We start from the raw sequence: 27,306 nt of genomic DNA, 5'->3' as shown, positions 1-27,306 counted from the left end.
CTCCTGGTAATTTTTTAAACATGCACACTTCCCATTGTACTGCACTGTGAGCATCAGCCTGGACTGTGTATTCAAGTCTTTGGAGTGCGACTCAAACCCACAACTTTCTGACTCAGAGGCAAGAGTGTGACCCACTGAAGCACAGCTAGAACAACTTGTTTTGGCCCACCTGTTTTACGAAAATGAGTACAAATTGTGTTGTAATCAGAAAGCCAGACAGACATTCTGCTTCTGCTTGAATTTGAACATCCCAAAATGCTTAGTAATGATATAAAGGGCCTATTGGCTAGGACACTGGGGAGAATGTCCCTGCTGCTCTTTGTGTAATATTGTGGGATCTTTTACATCCATCTGAATGGGCAAATGGGACCATTACATCTCATCTGAAACGCAACATTTTCAACAGTATGACACTCCCTCAGTACTAACACTGGGAGCATCGGCCTAGATTATGCGCCGAAGTCGCTGAACCCACAACCTTCTTATTCAGATGCAAGCGGTCCCGCTGAGGCACATTTGTGTGGAATGTCAAAATATTGTCACACCTCAATGATTTGCACCTTAAGCTTTTCTGTAAGGCCAGAAAATATGGATTAGCTTGGATAACCTGTTAAACTGGCCTTGCTGGTTTGCAGCACTGATGAGAAAGCAATTGGGAAGAAGTATCCCCTTCACCAAGTGCAAACTAATCAAAAACAAAAATAAAAATACCTGGAAAAACTCAGCATGTCTGACAGCATCTGCGGAGAGGAACACAGTTAATGTTTCGAGTCCGTACGACTCTTCAACAGAACTAAGGAACAATAGAAGAGAGGTAAAATATAAGCTGGTTTAAGGGGGGTTGGGACAAGTAGAGCTGGATAGAGGGCCAGTGATAGGTGGAGATTGCTAAAAGATGTCATAGACAAAAGGACAAAGAGGTGTTGTCGGCGGTGATATTAGCTAAGAAATGTGCTAATAGGTGACATTAAGGGTAGAAAACTGGATGAGCAAGGTACAGATAGCCTTAGTGGGGGTGGGGTGGGGGGAGGGAACTGAAATAAGCTAAAAGGTATAGATAAAACAATGAATGGAAATACATTTAAAAATAATGGAAATAGGTGGGAAAAGAAAAATCTATATAAATTATTGGAAAAAAAAGGGGGTTATCGGAAAGGGTGTGGGGATGGAGGAGAGAGTTCATGATCTAAAATTGTTGAACTCAATATTCAGTCCAGAAGGCTGTAAAGTGCCTACTTGGAAGATGAGGTGTTGTTCCTCCAGTTTGCGTTGAGCTTCACTGGAACATTGCAGCAGGCCAAGGACGGACATGTGGGCATGAGAGCAGGGTGGTGTTTTGAAACGGCAAGCGACAGGGAGGTCTGGATCATGCTTGTGGACAGACCGAAGGTGTAAAATTGGTCACTTTGCTCCAATTTTTTTGTCGTGTACATTGGTTTTCAAATCCTTTACTATTTATATAATATAGGTCTCATGACTGCCTGCGCTCAGTGACCATGTCACAGTAATCACCACTTTCACAATCTATTGTCAACATTTATAATGGAACACCTTATGTAAACACTTATAATGGACAAACCCATTAAGCAAGTGTTGACACTTTAGTACAAGGTAGATCCCTTATCTGTATGACAGGCTGTGGGTCTGACTTCCCACCACTGCAGCTCCTTGGTTCAAAGAGCCCACATCTGCCTGTCATTTACTTCCATTTCTTATTTTATTCCTTTAACCTTTTAAAAATAAATCCTCATTAATTTTCATCCTTTTGCCCTCATCCTGCCCCATGTTCCCATGTCTTCTTCAGATTTACTTTGCTACTTTCACAAAGAAATCAGACTAGAGTTCTTCCTGATTACTTCCTCATTACTGCTGCAAACAACATTTTAAATTTTGAGTGTACAAAGCATTACAGTTGCAATGAATTTATGTGTATTCTCTTTTATAATTTCACCTTTATGTTGCAAGTTTTCTCTTCCCCAGGTTCCCCCTCCCAGCAAAGCATTTGGACAGGAGTATTTAAATTACCTATTTGATATATTATCTTATTAAGGCAGTTTAATAAGAAGGTTGTGTTTTGTTTATATAGCGAGGTTGGGCATGAATGTCAACATATACATTGGATTTTGGTGCTTCAGAATCTAGGAACTGTATTTGATATGTTCTGTACATTCTCAACACATATCTACATATTAGCACAAATGTTACATCCTATGTTATTGTCTTTAGTTACATGAGATGCTAGCCATGGCTCAGCTGGTAGCACTCTCGCCTTTTGAATAACGTGCATGTGCAATTACTTTGAATACAGAGTACAGATTGAACATAGTAGAGGGCTGCACTGTGTTCTTCAGTTGATGCACAGGGCTGAGATTATAGACTGCTGAAATTTCTTTAGGTGGAGGAGTCTATAAAATGGTGATAGATCACCTGGAGGAAAAGATTAGGAGCATGTGACTCCTGTTCCTTCAGTATGTTGTATTTTGAAATTCATTTGCCACTCATCAGTCCAGGGCGAACAGTTTTGAGCTCTTTTATGAAATCTTGGCTGCCTCATTTGTCATAACAGTAGATCACAGCCTGAATTACTTACAGACGTATTGAACTTTTTAAAGGAAGAAATGCGTTTTTAAAAAGACATATACGCAAAAGCTGGCAGAAAATGTAAAGCAACCACTTGCTGGAAAATTCCTATGTGGATTACACTTGACTGACTAGTCCAGAAGGAATGGAGTGCCACACTAAAAAGCCTACTTCAAGCAGAGACACTTCAAAGGAAGAGATGCAATGCAAAAAACTGAATTTTAATCTCCTGCGGCTGGGTAGACAGCAGAGACTGATTATCATCTCAGAAGAAACCATCTGCTGTTGAGTTATATCTCAAAATTTGGAAATTTGAAAGCAGATTCTGGTGAAAGAAATGTTTGTTTTTTCCCTTCCAGGAATACACAAGGGGTTAAAAAGCTAGCTGCAAACCTGGTCTGCGTGTGCTAGGTCTGGTGTGCTAGTGTGTGCTGTGAAGGTCACAGCTGAAGGACGTCAACTAGGCATCCCTGCAGCTTGCAGGTAGAAAAGCCTCTGTTGCTGGAAGCAAGTCATAAGTCAGCAAAGCCACAATCAAAAAGGAAATAAAACAGCTCTTTCAGCTAACTTGCAGAGCCAAGTGTCTCCAAACCACCTGCTCAACTGCCAAAGTCAGCTCTACCAGGATCACCCAACTTAACGGCTGCAACGTTTCGCCATCTACTTCTCACGGACAAGCCAAAGACTGACTTTTTTTTATCTTTTATTTTTGGACTCAACTTCTCATTTCTGATTTGTGTTTATGTCTGTTGCATTTTTATTATTTTTTTCTCAGGTTATTTAGTAACTAATAAACTTATTCTTTTTTTGACTCAAGCCTGGTTAAATTAGCTCCTTCTAAATCTTAAATACATTTGATCTGGGAAAAGGTATCTTCGAGGGAAGCGATCCTTTTTAAATTAACTTTGTTGCAACCAAGCGCGGGCGTTGAATAAAGAAAGGGAGCCAGTTTAACCTTCCTCACCTGGGAGCATAACAATTTGGGGTATATTGTCCAGGATCATAACAAGTTGGGGGACCTCGCCCGGGGACTGGCCATAACACCTTTTAAGTCCAGAAACAATTTGGCGTTGTATTCTAATTTAACCACTTTGTATTGAGACACTGATTCAGGCAATTTACATATATTGATAAGAATAGGGATTCTGCATCGAACCCTGTAGTACAATGCTCATAGTTCTCTCCCACTGCCACTTATCAAGTTCTCCTTAAAACTATTCCTTCACTGAGTACTTCTGCGTAACCGTTTCCTAAATACGCTAAGAACAGGAGAGTCCCTTAAAATCCCCGATAGCTACCTAAACATAGAGAAGGTGTTTTTACCGATGAAGAAGCTATTACCGCCTGTGAGACAATCTGTGATTAGGCCTTAAATATGAGATAGTCAATAATCAATCCAATAGGGAATTCAGGAGAAACCTCTGCCCACAGAACAGTGAGAAAATGGAACTCGCTGCCACTAGGAACAGGTGAAGCAAATAGCACAGATGCATTTTAGAGTAAGCTAAATAAACATATGAGGGAGAAAGAAATGTAAGGTATGATGATAGGTTATAAAGTAGGATGGGAAGAGACTTGTGCGGGCATAAACTCCACTATGGACCTGTTGGGATGAGTGGCCTGTTCCTGTGCTGTACATTCAATGTAAATCTATGTAAATAATATGTGACCTGGTGACCGTAACAATAAGACTCCTGGGAAATATACTGGGTACTATAATTATGTACCCACGATCATGTGCACTCTCCTGCCTTTTGGAAGTTGGACTTTAAAGAACTCTTGTGGGACAAGGCTGATCATGAACGCCCAGAATATAGTTTTCACAGTGAGATTTACCCAAACTCATTTTGAAGTTGGTAGTCTCTGACCTGACTGGCACTAACCTTGGAAATATGAGACTTACATGCCTCACGCTGACTGTTCTAGACTCGAAACTGCCCAAGACTGACTTTTACAGAGAAAGAGATGCAGGGACTAAATGCTGACTTCTGATCCCTTCCTCAACATTGGGTGTCAGGGATTGGCTCAGCGAACTGACAATTAAAGTTGCCACCTTGAATGAGAAATCTAGTTTCTTGGTGTGTGGGATTTGGAAATGACATTGTTTAACAAATCCTCATGCTGGAATTATTGAAGGAAGACTATTCTAACATTAAATGTTTGAACAGCTTCGGAAAGGATTCAGTGTAAAGGCGTGGGGGGCAGCCTCTGTGTGTGTGTGTGTGTGTGTGTGTGTGTGTGTGTGTGTGTGTGTGTGTGTGTGTGTGTGTGTTTGTCTCTCTCTCTCTATCTCTCTCTCTCTCTCTCTCTCTCTCACAAACATGGCATGGGGGTAAGGCACACACAAAAGGTGAACAACTGAGCAATGTGTGAGGAAAACACAATAACAGAAATTGCCTGGAGCATCTTTTCACTGTTTTGATCCCCATTTGTTCTTTTGTTGTCCTTTCTCTGAGGAAATCACTTTGTCAGCTTTTCAAAATTCTGTTTGTAGCCTAATAAATCCCATATGACTTGAAGCAGCATTCTTGTCCCATAATTTAAATCAGTTCATCACTCCTGCATCCTTTGTTTTGCTCATTTTGGTAAAGGAACTTGCTCACCTTCCAGTTGTAATTGCTTCCCTGCAACTATAATGTTAACTTATATCCTGGTCAACATTCACTCTTCAACTGACATCATTAAAGCAGATTACCTGGTCATTTATCTCATTGATATGTAGGGAAACTTGCTATGTGTGAATTGGCTGCCGCATTTTCCTACATTATAACAGTGACCATACTCCAAAAGTATTTCTTTGGCTGTGAAACACTTTGGGACATCCTGAGGTTGTGAAAGGTGCCATTTAAATGCAAGTTCTTTCTTTTCTATGTCTCCCTTCCTGCTGACTGGCTTTCGGACAATAGTTGAGATTTGTTGAGTTTTATCCTGACCAAAATATATTCGCTCGTGTGTGTAACATTTTTCAATAGTTTTGTTTAGAGTGACAGACAGGTGGTTCCTCATTGGATCAATCATTAATATCTGCTGCTTGATCTGCCTTGTCATTGAAGAATGAATGAACACTACGTGATCTCTTTTGGCATTGCTCATTGGGAGTTAAGACTGACTGCAGTGTTCAAGTTGAGCTGGGTTATGATGAATAATTGTACCCAGATGGGAGTGGACAGTGGAGCTGGGTTAGGATGAATAATTGTACCCAGATGGGAGTGGGCAGTAATGCTGGAGAGAGATTGGGAGGTTGTGATTAGGAGATGGATAGGGATAGAGTCATACATGGGGGGAGATAGGAAAGGGAGAGAGAGCAGAGAGGGTGAGTGAGGAAAGTGGAGAGCAGAAAGGTGGAGGATATTTGGCTGATTAGTGGAGGGAGGAGGGCAACAGTTTCCCATTTAGATGCTTTCTGGAGGAGGGGGCCTTTAGAGTGGACAAAAGTGATCACTTTTTCTAGTTGGAAATCAGCAGGTTGTTTAACAGGCTAGTAAAGATGTGCTTGTTGTGGTTGGGTGGCTTGGGGCAGTGTTACACTACTTGTAAATGTTTATTTTTATTATTTGGTTTCCTATTGAGGTAGTATGCTTGATCATTTATCTGAATGCCTGAAGCATTTGTAACAAGATAGACAAACCAGTGGCACAACTAGAGATAAATAGGCTTGATATAATTGCCTTTGCAGAGATGTAGTTGCAGTTGACATAGAAACATAATAAATAGGAGCGAGAGTAGACCATATGGCCAGTTGAGCCTGTTCTGTTATTCATTGCAATCATGGCTGATCTTCTGCCTCAACTCCACTTTCCTGCCCGCTCCCCATATCCCTTGATCCTGAGAGACCAAAAAGAGAGACTATCTTTCCCAACCTTACTCAATAGTGGAGCTTCCACAGTCCTTAGTGAAGAGGTTTCTCCTTGTCTCAGTACTAAATGATTGACCCCTTATCCTAAGGTTGTGTCCCCTTGTTCTAAATTCCTCAGCCTTTCATCATAGGACTACCCCCTTATCTCAGGAGCCAGTCTAGTGAACCTTTGCTATATTGCCTCGAGGCCTAGTGTATCCTTCCTTAAGTATGGAGACAAAAAACTGCACACACTACTCCAGGTGTGGTTTCACTAAGCCCTGTACAATTGTAGCAAGATTTCCTTATTCATGCACTCCTGTCCCTTTAAAATAAAGGGCAATTTACCTCTTGCTTTCCTAATTACTTACAGTATCTGCATGCAAACTTCCTCTGTTCCTTATACAAGCACATTCAAGCCTTTCTGAAAAGTAACCTTTGAAGTTTCCAGTCTTCTAAAAATATTCTGCTTTTCTGTTCTTCCCTCCAAAGTGAATAACCTAACACTTCCCCAAATTATACTCTATCTGCCACTTTGATGCTCATTCACCTAACCTGTCTATGTTTCTTTGTAGCCTCTTTGTGTCCTCCTCACAGCTTACATTCCTATTTAGATTTGTAGTCAGCAAATTTGGATTATTCTCCATCTCTTCATACATATATATATATATATATATATGTCATTCATATTTATTGTAAACAGCTAAGGCCCCAGCACTGATGTTAACAGGATCCAAGCCAGTTGCTAAAGCCGAAACCAAGATACAGAGCTTTTCTTTATTGAGAGAGTTTATTGACTTGTTCAGTCTCACAGCTCTCCTCCCACTCAACCTAGTATCCCAGCTATCCTCTATTTATATATGATCAAAGACAATGAATACCCATCACTCGGTTTCTCTTAACCATAACAATGTAATTGACAAGACATTAACAACTGATCCTTGTGGCACTCCACTAGTTACAGTGTGCCAACTTTAAAATGTTCTGTTTATCCCTATTCTCTGCCTCTGTCCATTAACCACTCCTCTATCCATGTTATTTTATTATCCCTAAATCCATGAGCCCTTATCTTGTATATTAGCTGTTTGTGTGGCACCTTGTTGAATGCCTTTTAGAAATCCAAGTATACTGTATCTAGGCTCCCCTTTATCTATCCTACCAGTTACATCCTCAAAAAACTAAATAAATTTGTCAAACACAATTTCCCTTTCGTAAAACTATGTTGACTTTGATCATACTATGATTTTCTAAGTGCATTTTTAAGACTTCCTTATTAATAGATTCCAGCATTTTACCGAAGACTGATGTCAAGCTAACTGACTTATACTTCCCTGTTTTCTCTCTCCCTTCTTTATTGAATAACTATGCTACATGTGTTAACTTCTAGTCTGCTTGAACTATTCTAGAATATAGGGAAATTTGGAAAACCATAACCAGTGCATCCACTATCTCCTCAACTACCTCTCTTAAAACCCTAGGATGTACGCCATCAGGTTTGGGGACTTGTTGACTTTTAGTCACTTAAGTTTCTCTAATAATTTGTCTCTGATATTAATTGCCTTAAGTTCCTCACTCCTATTAGTCTCTTGTTACCTTCTATTTTTAGCATGTTACTTGTGTCTTATAATGTGAAGACGGACACAAAAATATTTGTTTAAAGACTGCCATTTCTTCATTCCCCATGATAATTTCTCTTGTCTCTGCCTACAAAGGACCATCATTTACTTTAGCTACTCGTCTTATATACTTGTAAAAGCTCTTACAATCTGTTTTTACAATCCTGGCTAGTTTACTCCTGTATTCTATTTTTTCTTGTTTTATCAACACTTTGGTTGCACTTTTCTGGTTTCTAAAACACTTACTCTCAATCCCAGTCTTACTACCATTCTTTCAGGAAGCAGAGAGTAAGGACAAAGGGGAAATTTTCAGGTTGGCAGGCTGCAACTAGTGGAGTGCTGCAAGGATCAGTGCTGGGGCCTCAGCTATTTACAATCTATATTAATGATTTAGATGAAGAGACTGAGAGTAATATATCCAAATTTTGCAATGACAAAACTAGGTTTGAATGTAAACGATGAGGAGTACACAAAGAAGTTGCGAAGTGATGTAGATAGGTTAAATTAATGGGCAGCAGGTGATTGATGGAATATAATGTGGGGAAGTGTGAGGTTAATCACTTTGGTAGTAAGAATAGAAAAGCAGAATATTTTTAAAAGGCATGAAACTTTTAAATGTTGATGTTCAGAGAGTCTTGGATGTGCTTGTTTGTGTGAGGAACAGAGAAATTTAGCAGACAGGTAGAGCAATCAACTGGGAAGGCAAATGGCATGTTGGTCTTGAGGGGACTGAAGTACAATAAAAAGGAAGTCTTGTTATAATTAAATGGGGCTTTGGTGAGACCACACCTGGAGTAGTATGTGCAGTTTTTTCTACATCTAAGATCATTTACTTGCCTTGGAGGCAATAGAACAAAGGTTCACCGGACTGGTCCCAGGAACGAGAGGGTAGTCCTATGATAAGAGACTGAGTAAATTTGCCCTATACTCTCTGGAGTTTAGCAAAATGAGAAGTGATCTCATTGAAACATACAAAAATCTGAAGGGTGTTGGCAGGGTAGACGCTGAGAGGTTGTGAAATCTATAACACAGGGGCACAGTCACAGTGATTACTTCATTCAAAGGACTGTGAATCTTTGGAATTCTCTACCCCAAGGGACTGTGGATGTTCCATTGTTGAGTATATTCACGTCTGAGATAGGTAGATTTTTGATCTCGGAATCAAGAGATACGGGGAGCAGGCGGGAAAGTGGAGTTAAGGCAGTAGATTAGCCATGATTGTATTGAATGGCAGAGAAAGCTACTGTTCCTATTTCTTTAGCTCTTATGTACTCTTGGAAGTAGTACTGCACCCCACTCAATAATCTTAATGTATGCTTTCAAATGGAGAGGTTTTTTAAGATGTTTACAATAATGTAGATTAATACTGCTCCTTTTACAGTTAACTTATTCTTTGTGACTCTGTTTATAGGATGAGTGGAATTCTATAGATCCAAGTAAGAGAAAAAATGGTCAGAACAGTAAAGCAGAAGGAAAAGCACAGAATGTGGAGACATTACCACCTGGTAGGTAAAAGTAGCTGAAACTCTACAACAATAGAATGCTGAAAAGCCTGGGATAAAAAGGATGTACTTTTTAACCTGTGTTGATTTTTATATAAATAAAAATATTTTGGAGAGCGTTCCGTAGAGTGTGAGGTTTTGGGACAAACACGAGGATTACCCTGAAACATTAGTAGTTTGATCAACCTGGGTTCATCACATTCTTCGTAGTTATCTTTACCACTGTCAAATGTTAGCTATCCTTGCAATATTGACATATGGCTGTTCAAAACTGTGGGTCCTGACAATAACCTGGCTGTAATACTGAAAACTTGTGCTGCAGAACTAGGCCATGTCCCTAGCCAAGTGATTCCAGTGCAGGTGCAATACTGGCATTGACCTGATGATGTGGAAAATTGCCCAGGTACATCCTGTCCGCAAAAAGCAGACAATTCCAATCCAACTAATTGCTGTCCCATCAGTCCACTAAATCATCAGCAAAGTGCCATTGATAGTGCCATTAGGTGCACAGCACTTAGTCACAATAACCTGCTCATTGATGCTTAGTTTGGGTATCAGACCTCATTACAGCCTTGGTCCAAACATGGACAAAAGAGCTGAATTCCAGGGGAGAGCTGAGAGTTACTTGACATCAAGGCAGCATTTGAAGGGTGGCATCAGGGAGTCCTAGCAAAACTTAAGTCAATGGAAATCTGGGAAAACCCTCCACTGGTTGGAGTCCTATCTAGCACAAAGCAAGATGGTTGTAGTGGTTAGAAGTCAATCATCTCAGCCTCAGGACATCACTGCAGGAGTTCCTCAGGGTAATATCCTATGCCCAGTCATCTTCAGCTGCTTCATCAATGACCTTCCCTCTATCATAAGGTCAGAAGTGGGGATGTTGGCTGATGATTGTATGTGACTCCTCAGACATTGAAGCCATCTGTGAATGCCTGCAGCAAGACCTAGAAAAGCAACATTTGCGCCACAGTTTTAGTCAATGATCATCTCTAACAAGAGAGAAACTAACCATCTCCGCTTGACATTGAATGGCATTACCATCACAGAATCCCCCACCATCAACATCCTGCGAACTGGCATTGATCAGAAATTTAACTGAACCAGCTATATAAATACTGAGGTTACAAGAGCAGTTCAGAGGTTGCGGCATGTCACTCACCTCTGGACCCAGCAAAGCCTGTCCACTATCTCCAGTGTACAAGCCAGGCATTTGATGGAATGGTCTCCACTTCTCTGGATGAGTGCAGCTCCAACAACACTCAAGAAGCTCACCACTGTCCAGGACAAAGCAACCTGCTTGTTTGGCAATCCGTCCACCAATAAACATTCATTCTCTCCACCACGGCATTCAGTGGCAGCAGTGTGTACCTTCTAGAAGATGCACTGCAACAACTCGCCAAACCTCCTTCGACAAACCCGTGCCTTCCAAACCTGTGACCTTTACTACCGAGAAGAACAAGGGCAGCAGATGCATGGGAACACCACCAAGTTCCCCTCCAAACCACACACTATCCTGGCTTGGAGCTGAATCGCCATTCTTTCACTGTCACTGGGACAAAAGCCTGGAACACCCTTCCTAACAGCACTATGGGTCTACCTACACTCTGTGGACTGCAGGAGTTCAAGAGGCAACTCACCAGCACTCTCACAAGGACATGAAATGCTGGCCTTGCAAGCGATGCTCACATCCCTTGAATGAATTTTTTAAAATGGGAAATACAGTTATGGACTGCATTTTGTTTCAGTACTGCTGCAGAGATATCTTAAAGCTCCCTTAACAAGGAATCAAACATTTGGGTGTAATAGGTCACTGATGGTATCAACCACACATCTTTCTAGGGTCTGCTTTAGGTCTGGTAGCCAATAATTGAATAACATAGCTAGTACTCAAATAGTAGCCTGTTCTGTTAGCCAAGGTTTAAGTTTATATTTTAACGATTATATTAAGAAAGTGGGCGAAGCGTGTTTTATATATTGAATATAGATAGATTATTGCAGTATCATTTATCTATTTTATGTAAATACCCATTCAGTGTATAGCAATTGATAGTTATCATTTCTTATTACTCCAATTCACACTCTCTTTGCTGCATCAGCCAGTGAATTTACCTGTATAATATATTTTTGTGATTGCAAAGTTCTTTCTTACCCATGTTCCCATTTCTCCACCTGCTTTGTCCTTTCTGGATGAATTGTTCCCTGGCATTTTAACCTCCCAGTCACTGGCCTCTGTTTCTCTCATTATATTGCAGTTAAACCTTTATCACGTGTTTCCAACACTGTACACTTTTTTCCATGTTCTCTTACCATAAATTGTCAGATTAATAGTTTTTCCTTCTGTTTTATTATTTCTTTTTGTTCCTTGTGTTTTTTTATTCACGTTACTTATTTTAGATAAATCATAAAAATTAGATGGAGTGCTTGTGAGAGACCCAATTTCTTTCTAAGAGTTTTATCCTTGCAATATGGGATTTGCTCTTTTGCCAAGTATTTCTGCACCCCACTCCCCCCCTCCCTCCCTCCCTCCCTCCCACCTTCCCTCCCACCTTCCAATGTAAAATGAGAATTGTATGATGTGAATGTTATTCACAATAAGAGGTTGTGGTGGAAAAATTAATCCAGGCTGGACTTTTGGTTCAAACTGGTTTATTTTCAAGACAGTTCCTCAGTGCTACTGACTTCCAAGTAGCTTCCACACAAAGTGTTTCAGCTGTATCTTTTTATTCTATTTAGATGGGATAATCAATGCCCATCACTTGTTTAACTAGCAATTGTCTTTAACAAGGCAATTGCCATGCTGTGTGATTATTTATACGTTGACAGTGAATACCCCTGCATTATTCAGGAAATCCTCATGTCATCCTATTTCATAAGTATTTAATTTGAAATATGGAAAGACCAATAGCTGTTAGGCAAATTACAAAAATAAATGGCTGTGCGGACAGCGGATCCAAAAAAAGATATTTGTCTCCTATCAATGAAAAAACTGCAGGAAATCTGTCGTGGAACAGAAGCCTGTAACTCTTTTGAGTACAAACCCGTTTCCATCTGTTTCAGATGAAGTTACATTGTTTCATAGTTTGCCATTGTGAGATTTGAACTCTTGATACTCTTTTTGAGTAAACCTGTTTCCATCTGTTTCAGATGAAGTTACATTGTTTCATAGTTTGCCATTGTGAGATTTGAACTCTTGATCTTGGGGTTACAAACCCAGTAACATAACCACTTGGCTATTTAGGCCAAGCGTAAGATGTAACTCTTTTGAGTACAAACCCGTTTCCATCTGTTTCAGATGAAGTTACATTGTTTCATGGTTTGCCATTGTGAGATTTGAACTCTTGACCTTGGGGTTACAAGCCCAGTACCATAACCACTTGGCTATTTAGGCCAAGCAAGCCTGTAACTCTTTTGAGTACAAACCCGTTTCCATCTGTTTCAGATGAAGTTACATTGTTTCATGGTTTGCCATTGTGAGATTTGAACTCTTGATAATCTTTTAAATGAAAACCAAATCAACAAAATTGGGATAAATCAGGCACAGCCCCTAATTCAGGTCAGCTGTAAAACCAAGAACAAAGTTTAAAGGAAACTTACAAACTTTAAATCAAAATGTGATTAAAGGGGTCAACAAAACACCCCAGTCCCCGCGGTGCCCACCGAGCACGGAAGGCCTCGAGAGTGCCAGCAGACACCGCGTGCTCCTTCTCCAGGGACATCCGGCAGCGAACGTAGCCACGGAAGAGGGACAAACAATCGGGCGGGACTCCCCCGTCGATCGCCCGCTGCCTGGACCTGTTAATGGCCAACTTGGCCAGGCCCAGGAGCAGGTTCACGAGGAGGTCCTCCTCCTTCCCGACCCCCTTCCGCACCGGGTGTCCATAGATCAGGAGCGTGGGGCTGAAGTGCAAACAAAACATCAATAAAAGGTTTTTCAAATAACGAAGAAGGGAGTGCAGCCTACAACACCCTATGTATACATGGTCCACGGACTCCACAAGACCGCAAAAAGGGCATGTGTCCTGAGAGTCCGTGAACCTATGCATCCTCTTACTATAAGGGACTGCTGCATGCAACACCCTCCAACCCAGGTCCCCGATAGAAAGGGGGAGGACACCTCCGTAGAGGGCCTCCCATTGGGGGCCTCCGCCGCCGGACGGCAACAAGGCACGCCAGGGCGTGTCCGGTCGACGGACAAGGGCGAGAAAATGGAAGGTGTGCAGCAGCAGTCCGTACAAAAAGCCCCTCTTTGCCGTGCCAAAAGGCACAGAGGGCATGTCCCCAAGGCGGCTCATATTGCGGGGCACCAGCACCCGAGGGAGGGTTCGGGGCTTGGGGCCAATGTGGAATTCCGTCCGAACAGGGGAACGCTCAGACGGAAGACCACCGCGCACCTGGGCCGCCTCAAGACCCAAAATAACGTCGGGTCCGAGCACGACCGTTCTCAGGTCTTGGATGGCATCGGCTGCGACCCGGACACTCACAGACGCGCGTCGCGCCAACTCCTGCGGGAGCATCCATCCCAGTCCTCCGCCACCCAGCACGTCCCCGATCCTGGTCACCCCTGCGGCCACAGCCCTCCTCTCCGCCAACCACTGAAAAGGACGGAGGGGCGGATTCCTGAGCAGCGGCTCTCTGACGATAGCCGCTACTCCTGGACGGGGGAGAGCTGTGTCGCGAGGCGACCACTTTCCAGACTTTGATCAGGTCCTGGTAAAAGACGGGCAACGCCTGCAAGGAGCCACTGAGGCCCAGCTGTTCTATAAACAGGAGCTGCACATCATAATTCAGGCCGTGCACCTGACGGAAGAAATACGTCATCAGGGCACACCATCTAGGAGGAGGCTCGACGTAGAGGTATCGCTGCAGGGTCTGAAGGCGGAAAGTCGCCACCTGTGTGCGTAGGCACACTAGCGCCTGACCACCCTCCCTAAGCGGGAGACTCAGAACCTCAGCAGCGACCCAGTGCAATCTTTTGTCCCAGAAGAAGTCGACTAACAATCTCTGGATTCTTGTGACAAAGTCCGGGGGAGGGGTCAAAGTGACCAGCCGATACCACAACATGGCGGCGATCAGCTGGTTTATGACCAGAACTCGACCTCGGTAAGATAGCACTCGGAGCAGTCCTGTCCAGCGCCGCAGGCGAGCGGTGACTTTCGTCTCCAGTTCCTGCCAGTTTGCCGGCCAGGATTCCTCAGCGGGGCAGAGATGGACCCCCAGGTAGAGGAGGCTGGTCTTGCTCCAGGTGAAAGGCCTGAGCTCCTCGGGTAGGGGATCCATCTGCCACTGACCGACCAGGAGTCCAGAACATTTACCCCAGTTGATCCTGGTAGAAGAAGCGGCAGAGTAGACCCCCTGGCACTCGCGCATCCTCCGCAGGTCAGCCGGGTCACTAAACATAAGGAGCACGTCATCGGCGTAAGCCGAAAGGACCACCCCGATGTCCGGCCCGCGCAGAACCAATCCCGACAACCTCCTCCGCAAGAGGCGCAGGAAAGGCTCCACGCAAATAGAATACAACTGGCCAGACAGGGGGCAGCCCTGACGTACCCCTCTCCCAAAGCGAAGGGGCGCCGTCAGGGACCCGTTAACCTTTACTAGACACTCCGCGGCGGTGTACAGAAGTCGGATCCGGGCGACAAAATGCGTCCCGAACCCGAAAGCTCGCAGAGTTCCGAGTAAGTATTCATGATCTACCCTGTCGAACGTCTTCTCCTGATCGAGAGACAGGAAGGCGCTCGACAGACCAGCCCTCTGGGAATGGTGGATGATAATCTTTTAAATGAAAACCAAATCAACAAAATTGGGATAAATCAGGCACAGCCCCTAATTCAGGTCAGCTGTAAAACCAAGAACAAAGTTTAAAGGAAACTTACAAACTTTAAATCAAAATGTGATTAAAGGGGTCAACAAAACACCCCAGTCCCCGCGGTGCCCACCGAGCACGGAAGGCCTCGAGAGTGCCAGCAGACACCGCGTGCTCCTTCTCCAGGGACATCCGGCAGCGAACGTAGCCGCGGAAGAGGGACAAACAATCGGGCGGGACTCCCCCGTCGATCGCCCGCTGCCTGGACCTGTTAATGGCCAACTTGGCCAGGCCCAGGAGCAGGTTCACGAGGAGGTCCTCCTCCTTCCCGACCCCCTTCCGCACCGGGTGCCCATAGATCAGGAGCGTGGGGCTGAAGTGCAAACAAAACTTCAATAAAAGGTTTTTCAAATAACGAAGAAGGGAGTGCAGCCTACAACACCCTATGTATACATGGTCCACGGACTCCACAAGACCACAAAAAGGGCATGTGTCCTGAGAGTCCGTGAACCTATGCATCCTCTTATTATAAGGGACTGCTGCATGCAACACCCTCCAACCCAGGTCCCCGATAGAAAGGGGGAGGACACCTCCGTAGAGGGCCTCCCATCGAGGGCCTCCGCCGCCGGACGGCAACAAGGCACGCCAGGACATATTCTCAGGAGGGGTGGGTGGGGTGGGGTGGGTAGGTGACCCTTTTGGGGACATATTCTCAGGAGGGGGGTTGGTGGGAGGGTGGTTAGGTGACCCTTTTGGGGACATAGTCTCAGGAGGGGTGTGTGGTTTGGGGTGGGTAGGTGACCCTTTTGGGGACATAGTCTCAGGAGGGGGGGGTGGGTGTTTGGGTAGGTGACTCTTTTGGGGACATAGTCTCAGGAAGGGGTGGGTGTGGTAGGTGGGTAGGTGACACTATTGGCGGACAAGGGCGAGAAAATGGAAGGTGTGCAGCAGCAGTCCGTACAAAAAGCCCCTCTTTGCCGTGCCAAAAGGCACAGAGGGCATGTCCCCGAGGCGGCTCATATTGCGGGGCACCAGCACCCGAGGGAGGGTTCGGGGCTTGGGGCCAATGTGGAATTCCGTCCGAACAGGGGAACGCTCAGACGGAAGACCACCGCGTACCTGGGCCGCCTCAAGACCCAAAATAACGTCGGGTCCGAGCACGACCGTTCTCAGGTCTTGGATGGCATCGGCTGCGACCTGGACACCCACAGACGCGCGTCGCGCCAACTCCTGCGGGAGCATCCATCCCAGTCCTCCGCCACCCAGCACGTCCCCGATCCTGGTCACCCCTGCGGCCACAGCCCTCCTCTCCGCCAACCACTGAAAAGGACGGAGGGGCGGATTCCTGAGCAGCGGCTCTCTGACGATAGCCGCTACTCCTGGACGGGGGAGAGCTGTGTCGCGAGGCGACCACTTTCCAGACTTTGATCAGGTCCTGGTAAAAGACGGGCAACGCCTGCAAGGAGCCACTGAGGTCCAGCTGTTCTATAAACAGGAGCTGCACATCATAATTCAGGCCGTGCACCTGACGGAAGAAATACGTCATCAGGGCACACCATCTAGGAGGAGGCTCGACGTAGAGGTATCGCTGCAGGGTCTGAAGGCGGAAAGTCGCCACCTGTGTGCGTAGGCACACTAGCGCCTGACCACCCTCCCTAAGCGGGAGACTCAGAACCTCAGCAGCGACCCAGTGCAATCTTTTGTCCCAGAAGAAGTCGACTAACAATCTCTGGATTCTTGTGACAAAGTCCGGGGGAGGGGTCAAAGTGACCAGCCGATACCACAACATGGCGGCGATCAGCTGGTTTATGACCAGAACTCGACCTCGGTAAGATAGCACTCGGAGCAGTCCTGTCCAGCGCCGCAGGCGAGCGGTGACTTTCGTCTCCAGTTCCTGCCAGTTTGCCGGCCAGGATTCCTCAGCGGGGCAGAGATGGACCCCCAGGTAGAGGAGGCTGGTCTTGCTCCAGGTGAAAGGCCTGAGCTCCTCGGGTAGGGGATCCATCTGCCACTGACCGACCAGGAGTCCAGAACATTTACCCCAGTTGATCCTGGTAGAAGAAGCGGCAGAGTAGACCCCCTGGCACTCGCGCATCCTCCGCAGGTCAGCCGGGTCACTAAACATAAGGAGCACGTCATCGGCGTAAGCCGAAAGGACTACCCCGATGCCCGGCCCGCGCAGAACCAATCCCGACAACCTCCTCCGCAAGAGGCGCAGGAAAGGCTCCACGCAAATAGAATACAACTGGCCAGACAGGGGGCAGCCCTGACGTACCCCTCTCCCAAAGCGAAGGGGCGCCGTCAGGGACCCGTTAACCTTCACTAGACACTCCGCGGCGGTGTACAGAAGTCGGATCCGGGCGACAAAATGCGTCCCGAACCCGAAAGCTCGCAGAGTTCCGAGTAAGTATTCATGATCTACCCTGTCGAACGCCTTCTCCTGATCGAGAGACAGGAAGGCGCTCGACAGACCAGCCCTCTGGGAATGGTGGATGATGTCCCGGACCAGATGGATGTTATCATAAATGGTTCGGTCCGGGACGGTGTAGGACTGGTCAGGGTGGATCATGTGGTCCAGCACGGTGCCGAGCCGAGAAGACATGGCTCGGGCGAAGATTTTGTAGTCCGTGCTGAGGAGGGAGACCGGGCGCCAGTTTTTAAGAAGGCGGAGACCCCCCTTCTTCGGCAGCAGGGCAATCACGGCCCTGCGCCACGAAAGGGGCATCTCCCCGGTAGCAATGCTCTCCCCCAGGACCCCCGCGAAGTCGCTCCCCAAGACGTCCCAGAACGCCCTGAAGAACTCCACGGTCAGCCCGTCTAGTCCCGGGGTTTTGCCCCTAGAAAGACCGTCGAGTGCGCCGGTCAGCTCCCCCAGACTTATAGGGGAGTCGAGCTTTCCGGCGCACTCCGGGCCGACCTGCGGCAGGTCCTCCCACAAAACTCTGCAAGCTTCCTCACTGGACGGATCCGGAGAGAACAGGGCAGTGTAGTAATCTCGGGCAATGGCCCTGATGCCCTCCGGATCCGAGACAAGTGATCCGTCGTCGGCCAGCAGCGTAAAGAGCTGCTTACGGACCCCGTGCCTTTTTTTCCAGTGAGTAGAAGAAGGGAGAGCCACGGTCCATCTCCTTAAGGAAACAGATCCGCGACCTCACGAACGCGCCCCGAGACCCGACCAGTTGCAGGTCCCGCAGCGCGCCCTTCTCATCGTACACCGACCGCAGGGCCGAGTCCGCGTCGGGCTGACGGAGACGTGCCTCCAGGTCGAGCACCTCCTTCTCCAACTCCTCGACCCTGGATTTGCGTCTCTTTGTCGACCCCTTCGCGTACTCTTGACAGAAAACTCTGACGTGAGTCTTGCCCACGTCCCACCATAGCCTCAAGGAGGGGAAGCCTCCCCACTTCCTTCTCCAGCCGGCCCAGAAGCGACGGAACGAGTCCAGGAACCACTGGTCTTCCAACAACAGGTTATTAAAATGCCAGTACGCGGACCCCGTCCGAGCGCAGAACGAAGTGAGCTCCGCCCACACCAGACGGTGGTCCGTGCACGGAACCTGCTGTATAGAAGCAGCCGGAACGCAGGACACGTACGCCTTCGAAACGTAAAGGCGGTCGAGTCTGGACGCTCCGACTCCAGGTGACACAAAGGTTAACACGCTGGAGTCAGGATGGAGATTTCGCCAGACGTCCACTAAGTCGAAGGACCTGACCAGGTCCCGCAACTTACTCACACCTCGCGTGCAGTGCGGGGTACCGTGACGGTCCCGGACCCCGAGGGTGCAATTGAAATCCCCCCCGAGGACGATGCACTCGCCAGCGTCGATGGAGCCGAGATGAGTGGACACTTCTTCAAAGAAGCTCGCTTGCTGCTGCGTGCCCAGGGGAGCGTACACATTCACAAAGTGAAGCACCGCCCCCCCCAGACGCACAGTCAGGTGCAGCAACCGCCTGGCACCGGCTCCTTGACCCCCAAGATCTCCGGCTGAAAATGCGGGGCCAACAAGATAGCCACCCCGCCAGAATTGGAGGCTAGGTGACTCATGTAGACCCCCCCTCGCCACTCCAGGAGCCACGTGGCTTCGTCTCCCGGAACGGTATGGGTTTCTTGCAGGAAGCACAACGCATACTTCCCGTCCCTGAGGACCGAGAAGTTCTGGAACCTGCGCTGTGCGGCCCTGCTGCCGCGGATGTTGAGGCTGGCTATAGTCGTCTTCATTGTCAAAGGTACATCAAACCTTCACCTTAAGTCATTAAAAAGAAGAAGAGGACTTTTTAGTCCTTCCTCTCCTTCAGGAGCCCAGCGAGAAACGTTTGGACCCTCCGCCGCGCGTTCCTATCCAACTCAGGAGACTTGAGAGCCTCGCGAGTGGACCAGAACACCAGCGGAAAAGAATGCCACCGGTCCAAGGCCAACTGAACCCTGTCTCGGCGACCGCGATGACTCGCCAAAAAGTCCCGGAGTTCCCTTGGGGGGATGAGGGGGGAGTCAGTGGAGGGCACCAGGGGATCCACCGCCTCGCTTGAGAGCGACTCAGCGTAATCTCCAGCGCTCACCACGGACACCCCGTCCTCCTCCAGGTCGTCGCCTCCAGCTTCCGCCCCCTCCCCCGCATTGAGTACGGGGGCTGATTCGGAGCTGCCAGCTGGCCCCACCTGTACCTCGATCCCACCCCCAGGATCAAGGCCAGAGGGGTCCTCTCTGGTCTCCTCTAAACGTTTTGGGTCAGAGGGCAGCAGCAGTTCTGATGCCCGCTCTCCTCCCGGCACCGGGTCGTCCGGGGAGCTCAGGACAAGCTCCTGACCCAAAACTAGGACGCCTGGCGCTAAGGTTTGGGAGGGAGCGGGAAGGCCTCCCTTTTCGCCGCCACCCAATGACCCGTTAACATTTTTTAAATTTTGAAAGCTACAGTCCCCCGACGAGCCAGAAGGTACCTCTGGGGTATCGAGGGTCTCTGAGTCGGGCACCACCTCAAGGGAGGTGCCTTCAGTGACCCCCGAGGGGCCCTGTTCAGGGGACTGCAGCAGGTTGACAGGGGTAACAGTGGTGGGAGTCGGTGCAGGGGTTTTGAGTTCCCCCAGAGGACAGGGTGAGATTTTACTTGGCGGAGACGCCACCACCTCTTCATCGGGGGAAGGGACACACCCAACTTCTTCAGTTTGGGCATCACCCACCTCCTCCTCCGAAGCGTGACGTCTCTTCCGGGTCAGGCTGGGGGCTAGGGAGACCTCCGTTTCCGAGGCCCCCTCCTCCTTGTCCAGCCCTCCCGGACACTCCACCCTCTGGGTTTTGGGTGTTAGATACCCCGGCTCGGGGTCCCGCGTCTTTTCCCCGCCGGCCCCGGGAGCACGTGCAGAAACGACGCCGGGCCCAGCACTCGGCGCCTTAGCACCCACGGGCCCGGGAGCACACGCGGACACGACGCTGGGGCCGGATGATGTCTTTTCCCCCGAGCCGGTGCTTGCAGGTGTTTGGGGGTTTTGGGGCGTTTCAGGGGCCGCCTCCAGGTTGCGGGTCTTCCTCTGCGCCTTCTTACGGTGCGGGGGCTCTCCCCCCGCCTCACCGGCAGCCGAGATGGCAGTGGCCGCCAGCGTCGCTTCCCCTTGCGGGGAGGGAGATGGAGTGGTGGCGGGGGGAGGAGGGGCGGTGCCAGCCGTGGCTGCTTGGGTGGGGCTCGTGGCCTTGGAGGCGGGGCAGTTCTTCCTCACGTGCCCCGCCTCCTTACAAGCATGGCACCGCACGCCCTCCACGGTCCAGAAGACCCGATAGGCGGTCCCCTCAAAATTGATAACGAAGGCCCCCTCCAGGCACTCCTCCTGGGCCAAGCGGACAAATACCTGGCGCCGGAAGGAGTACACATGGCGGAGGGCCGAGTCTTTGAGGCCGAGCGGGATTGGTGCAAACCCCGACCTGACCTCCCCCAATTTATTAAGGTGGGGGAGGAGGAACTCACTGGATAGAAAAGGCGGGACGTTCGAAATAATAATTCTCTGGGCGGTGGCCTCAAGGGGGTCCACCGCCAGAAAAGTCCCGCCCACAGTGAGTCCTTTTTGCAGGGCGAGGTGCACCGCCCGCTCGGACCTCAAGAAGAATATGGCCTTCCCATACATTTTAGAGGCCGCGACAATGGCTGAGGGGCCGACGACCCCAGCCATAGCCTTTACGCAGGCCTCTATTGTCATTTCAGGGTGAGCATAGCTCTTTACCCCAAGGGCCCTGGTCAGGAGGCGGAAAGGTGACAGGGCAGCGGGAGCAGCTGGAGCCGCAGAAGCAACCACCCCCGCATAAGTTTTCTTTTTTTGAGGCCCTGCCACCGGTGACAAAACCGCCTCCACATTAGCCCTCGAGGGCCCGGCCACAGGCGATGGTGAATTGGCCTTAGGGCCAGAGCCACGCCCACCCCGGGAAGGATTGGCCATTTTGTTTTTTTCTTTTTATTTTTTTTTATATATATAGGGAGGAAAGGGTGTGGGGGAGAGAGGTAGAAACAACCTCCCCTCTTTTAGGCAGGAGAGGAGAGGAGGGAGAGGAGTAAAAGACAGGGAGGCACAGGAGGGAAAGAGGTAAATGTCCAGGTGGGTGTCCTCGATGGTGGATGGACGGTGGGTGGGGGCCTGATGTTCTTCAGGCAGGGGGAGGCGATGTCTTCACCAGCTATTGCTGGCCTTACTGGGAAAAGGGCTGGGTTGGGGGGAGGGGTGGCAGAAAGATGGTTTCAGCACACACACACACCCTCCCTCTCTTCCTTCCCCAACTCCTCTGGTAGTCTTCTTGCCTCCCCCTACAAAACACAGTCCTTAATTGCCCCCACCTTAAACAAAAATACACAGTTCAGACACCCACCTAGGATCTTGTTTTTTAACTCAGTCCTGGCCTCCTGGCCTTCCTGTCCTGTATCAACAGCAGCAACTGTTCTCTTCTCTCCCTCTCTCTCCTTTGGCAGCACTGGAGGAGCAGCAGCAGAAGCAGCAGCAGCACACAACAGAAGCAACAACCCCAAAGGCAGCAGCAGAAACAGTTGAAACACTGAGGAGCAGCAACACCAACACCACACACCTTCTCTCCTCAGTATCAGGAAACCAACTGAATCGTAAATGAAATCATGTCATTACAATCAACTCTTTCGAGTACAAACCCGTTTCCATCTGTTTTTCATATGAAGTTACATTGTTTCATAGTTTGCCAGTGTGAGATTTGAACTCTTGATAATCTTTTAAATGAAAACCAAATCAACAAAATTGGGATAAATCAGGCACAGCCCCTAATTCAGGTCAGCTGTAAAACCAAGAACAAAGTTTAAAGGAAACTTACAAACTTTAAATCAAAATGTGATTAAAGGGATCAACAAAACACCCCAGTCCCCGCGGTGCCCACCGAGCACGGAAGGCCTCGAGAGTGCCGGCAGACACCGCGTGCTCCTTCTCCAGGGACATCCGGCAGCGAACGTAGCCGCGGAAGAGGGACAAACAATCGGGCGGGACTCCCCCGTCGATCGCCCGCTGCCTGGACCTGTTAATGGCCAACTTGGCCAGGCCCAGGAGCAGGTTCACGAGGAGGTCCTCCTCCTTCCCGACCCCCTTCCGCACCGGGTGCCCATAGATCAGGAGCGTGGGGCTGAAGTGCAAACAAAACATCAATAAAAGGTTTTTCAAATAACTAAAAAGGGAGTGCAGCCTACAACACCCTATGTATACATGGTCCACGGACTCCACAAGACCGCAAAAAGGGCATGTGTCCTGAGAGTCCGTGAACCTATGCATCCTCTTATTATAAGGGACTGCTGCATGCAACACCCTCCAACCCAGGTCCCCGATAGAAAGGGGGAGGACACCTCCGTAGAGGGCCTCCCATCGAGGGCCTCCGCCGCCGGACGGCAACAAGGCACGCCAGGGCGTGTCCGGTCGACGGACAAGGGCGAGAAAATGGAAGGTGTGCAGCAGCAGTCCATACAAAAAGCCCCTCTTTGCCGTGCCAAAAGGCACAGAGGGCATGTCCCCAAGGCAGCCCATATTGCGGGGCACCAGCACCCGAGGGAGGGTTCGGGGCTTGGGGCCAATGTGGAATTCCGTCCAAACAGGGGAACGCTCAGACGGAAGACCACCGCGCACCTGGGCCACCTCAAGACCCAAAATAACGTCGGGTCCGAGCACGACCGTTCTCAGGTCTTGGATGGCATCGGCTGCGACCTGGACACTCACAGACGCGCGTCGCGCCAACTCCTGCGGGAGCATCCAGCCCAGTCCTCCGCCACCCAGCACGTCCCCGATCCTGGTCACCCCTGCGGCCACAGCCCTCCTCTCCGCCAACCACTGAAAAGGACGGAGGGGCGGATTCCTGAGCAGCGGCTCTCTGACGATAGCCGCTACTCCTGACGGGGGAGAGCTGCGTCGCAAGGCGACCACTTTCCAGACTTTGATCAGGTCCTGGTAAAAGACGGGCAACGCCTGCAAGGAGCCACCGAGGCCCAGCTGTTCTATAAACAGGAGCTGCACGTCATAATTCAGGCCGTGCACCTGACGGAAGAAATACGTCATCAGGGCACACCATCTAGGAGGAGGCTCAACGTAGAGGTATCGCTGCAGGGTCTGAAGGCGGAAAGTCGCCACCTGTGTGCGTAGGCACACTAGCGCCTGACCACCCTCCCTAAGCGGGAGACTCAGAACCTCGGCAGCGACCCAGTGCAATCTTTTGTCCCAGAAGAAGTCGACTAACAATCTCTGGATTCTTGTGACAAAGTCCGGGGGAGGGGTCAAAGTGACCAGCCGATACCACAACATGGCGGCGATCAGCTGGTTTATGACCAGAACTCGACCTCGGTAAGATAGCACTCGGAGCAGTCCTGTCCAGCGCCGCAGGCGAGCGGTGACTTTCGTCTCCAGTTCCTGCCAGTTTGCCGGCCAGGATTCCTCAGCGGGGCAGAGATGGACCCCCAGGTAGAGGAGGCTGGTCCTGCTCCAGGTGAAAGGCCTGAGCTCCTCGGGTAGGGGATCCATCTGCCACTGACCGACCAGGAGTCCAGAACACTTACCCCAGTTGATCCTGGCAGAAGAAGCGGCAGAGTAGACCTCCTGGCACTCGCGCATCCTCCGCAGGTCAGCCGGGTCACTAAACATAAGGAGCACGTCATCGGCGTAAGCCGAAAGGACCACCCCGATGCCCGGCCCGCGCAGAACCAATCCCGACAACCTCCTCCGCAAGAGGCGCAGGAAAGGCTCCACGCAAATAGAATACAACTGGCCAGACAGGGGGCAGCCCTGACGTACCCCTCTCCCAAAGCGAAGGGGCGCCGTCAGGGACCCGTTAACCTTCACTAGACACTCCGCGGCAGTGTACAGAAGTCGGATCCGGGCGACAAAATGCGTCCCGAACCCGAAAGCTCGCAGAGTTCCGAGTAAGTATTCGTGATCCACCCTGTCGAACGCCTTCTCCTGATCGAGAGACAGGAAGGCGCTCGACAGACCAGCCCTCTGGGAATGGTGGATGATGTCCCGGACCAGATGGATGTTATCATAAATGGTTCGGTCCGGGACGGTGTAGGACTGGTCAGGGTGGATCATGTGGTCCAGCACGGTGCCGAGCCGAGAAGACATGGCTCGGGCGAAGATTTTGTAGTCCGTGCTGAGGAGGGAGACCGGGCGCCAGTTTTTAAGAAGGCGGAGACCCCCCTTCTTCGGCAGCAGGGCAATCACGGCCCTGCGCCACGAAAGGGGCATCTCCCCGGTAGCAATGCTCTCCCCCAGGACCCCCGCGAAGTCGCTCCCCAAGACGTCCCAGAACGCCCTGAAGAACTCCACGGTCAGCCCGTCTAGTCCCGGGGTTTTGCCCCTAGAAAGACCGTCGAGTGCGCCGGTCAGCTCCCCCAGACTTATAGGGGAGTCGAGCTTTCCGGCGCACTCCGGGCCGACCTGCGGCAGGTCCTCCCACAAAACTCTGCAAGCTTCCTCACTGGACGGATCCGGAGAGAACAGGGCAGTGTAGTAATCTCGGGCAATGGCCCTGATGCCCTCCGGATCCGAGACAAGTGATCCGTCGTCGGCCAGCAGCGTAAAGAGCTGCTTACGGACCCCGTGCCTTTTTTCCAGTGAGTAGAAGAAGGGAGAGCCACGGTCCATCTCCTTAAGGAAACAGATCCGCGACCTCACGAACGCGCCCCGAGACCCGACCAGTTGCAGGTCCCGCAGCGCGCCCTTCTTCTCATCGTACACCGACCGCAGGGCCGGGTCCGCGTCGGGCTGACGGAGACGTGCCTCCAGGTCGAGCACCTCCTTCTCCAACTCCTCGACCCTGGATTTGCGTCTCTTTGTCGACCCCTTCGCGTACTCTTGACAGAAAACTCTGACGTGAGTCTTGCCCACGTCCCACCATAGCCTCAAGGAGGGGAAGCCTCCCCGCTTCCTTCTCCAGCCGGCCCAGAAGCGACGGAACGAGTCCAGGAACCGCTGGTCTTCCAACAACAGGTTATTAAAATGCCAGTACGCGGACCCCGTCCGAGCGCAGAACGAAGTGAGCTCCGCCCACACCAGACGGTGGTCCGTGCACGGAACCTGCTGTATAGAAGCAGCCGGAACGCAGGACACGTACGCCTTCGAAACGTAAAGGCGGTCGAGTCTGGACGCTCCGACTCCAGGTGACACAAAGGTGAACACGCTGGAGTCAGGATGGAGATTTCGCCAGACGTCCACTAAGTCGAAGGACCTGACCAGGTCCCGCAACTTACTCACACCTCGCGTGCAGTGCGGGGTACCGTGACGGTCCCGGACCCCGAGGGTGCAATTGAAATCCCCCCCGAGGACGATGCACTCGCCAGCGTCGATGGAGCCGAGATGAGTGGACACTTCTTCAAAGAAGCTCGCTTGCTGCTGCGTGCCCAGGGGAGCGTACACATTCACAAAGTGAAGCACCGCCCCCCCCAGACGCACAGTCAGGTGCAGCAACCGGCCTGGCACCGGCTCCTTGACCCCCAAGATCTCCGGCTGAAAATGCGGGGCCAACAAGATAGCCACCCCGCCAGAATTGGAGGCTAGGTGACTCATGTAGACCCCCCCTCGCCACTCCAGGAGCCACGTGGCTTCGTCTCCCGGAACGGTATGGGTTTCTTGCAGGAAGCACAACGCATACTTCCCGTCCCTGAGGACCGAGAAGTTCTGGAACCTGCGCTGTGCGGCCCTGCTGCCGCGGATGTTGAGGCTGGCTATAGTCGTCTTCATTGTCAAAGGTACATCAAATCTTCACCTTAAGTCATTAAAAAGAAGAAGAGGACTTTTTAGTCCTTCCTCTCCTTCAGGAGCCCAGCGAGAAACGTTTGGACCCTCCGCCGCGCGTTCCTATCCAACTCAGGAGACTTGAGAGCCTCGCGAGTGGACCAGAACACCAGCGGAAAAGAATGCCACCGGTCCAAGGCCAACTGAACCCTGTCTCGGCGACCGCGATGACTCGCCAAAAAGTCCCGGAGTTCCCTTGGGGAGATGAGGGGGGAGTCAGTGGAGGGCACCAGGGGATCCACCGCCTCGCTTGAGAGCGACTCAGCGTAATCTCCAGCGCTCACCACGGACACCCCGTCCTCCTCCAGGTCGTCGCCTCCAGCTTCCGCCCCCTCCCCCGCATTGAGTACGGGGGCTGATTCGGAGCTGCCAGCTGGCCCCACCTGTACCTCGATCCCACCCCCAGGATCAAGGCCAGAGGGGTCCTCTCTGGTCTCCTCTAAACGTTTTGGGTCAGAGGGCAGCGGCAGTTCTGATGCCCGCTCTCCTCCCGGCACCGGGTCGTCCGGGGAGCTCAGGACAAGCTCCTGACCTAAAACTAGGACGCCCGGTGCGAAGGTTTGGGAGGGAGCGGGAAGGCCTTCCTTTTCGCCGCCACCCAATGACCCGTTGACATTTTTTAAATTTTGAAAGTTGCAGTCCCCCGATGAGCCAGAAGGTACCTCGGGGGTATCGAGGGTCTCTGAGTCGGGCACCACCTCAAGGGAGGTG

General features: G+C 50.0%; 1 protein-coding gene across 3 annotated transcripts in view; it reads left to right on the top strand.

The window, feature by feature from the left end:
- The window catches only part of galnt2 (UDP-N-acetyl-alpha-D-galactosamine:polypeptide N-acetylgalactosaminyltransferase 2), a 130,486-nt gene that overhangs the window by 8,580 nt on the left and 94,600 nt on the right, over nt 1-27,306 (top strand). For all 3 annotated transcript variants that reach the window (XM_041188235.1, XM_041188237.1, XM_041188236.1), the window contains exon 2: nt 9,443-9,536. In XM_041188235.1, the coding sequence (XP_041044169.1) occupies nt 9,443-9,536 (94 nt within the window). The remainder of the gene's footprint in view (nt 1-9,442; nt 9,537-27,306) is intronic.

The sequence above is a fragment of the Carcharodon carcharias genome, chromosome 5 (assembly GCF_017639515.1).
Source record: "Carcharodon carcharias isolate sCarCar2 chromosome 5, sCarCar2.pri, whole genome shotgun sequence".
NCBI classification, from domain to species: domain Eukaryota; kingdom Metazoa; phylum Chordata; class Chondrichthyes; order Lamniformes; family Lamnidae; genus Carcharodon; species Carcharodon carcharias.
Note: the sequence above shows the minus strand (reverse complement) of the source record. Positions and strands in the feature narration are given on the sequence as shown.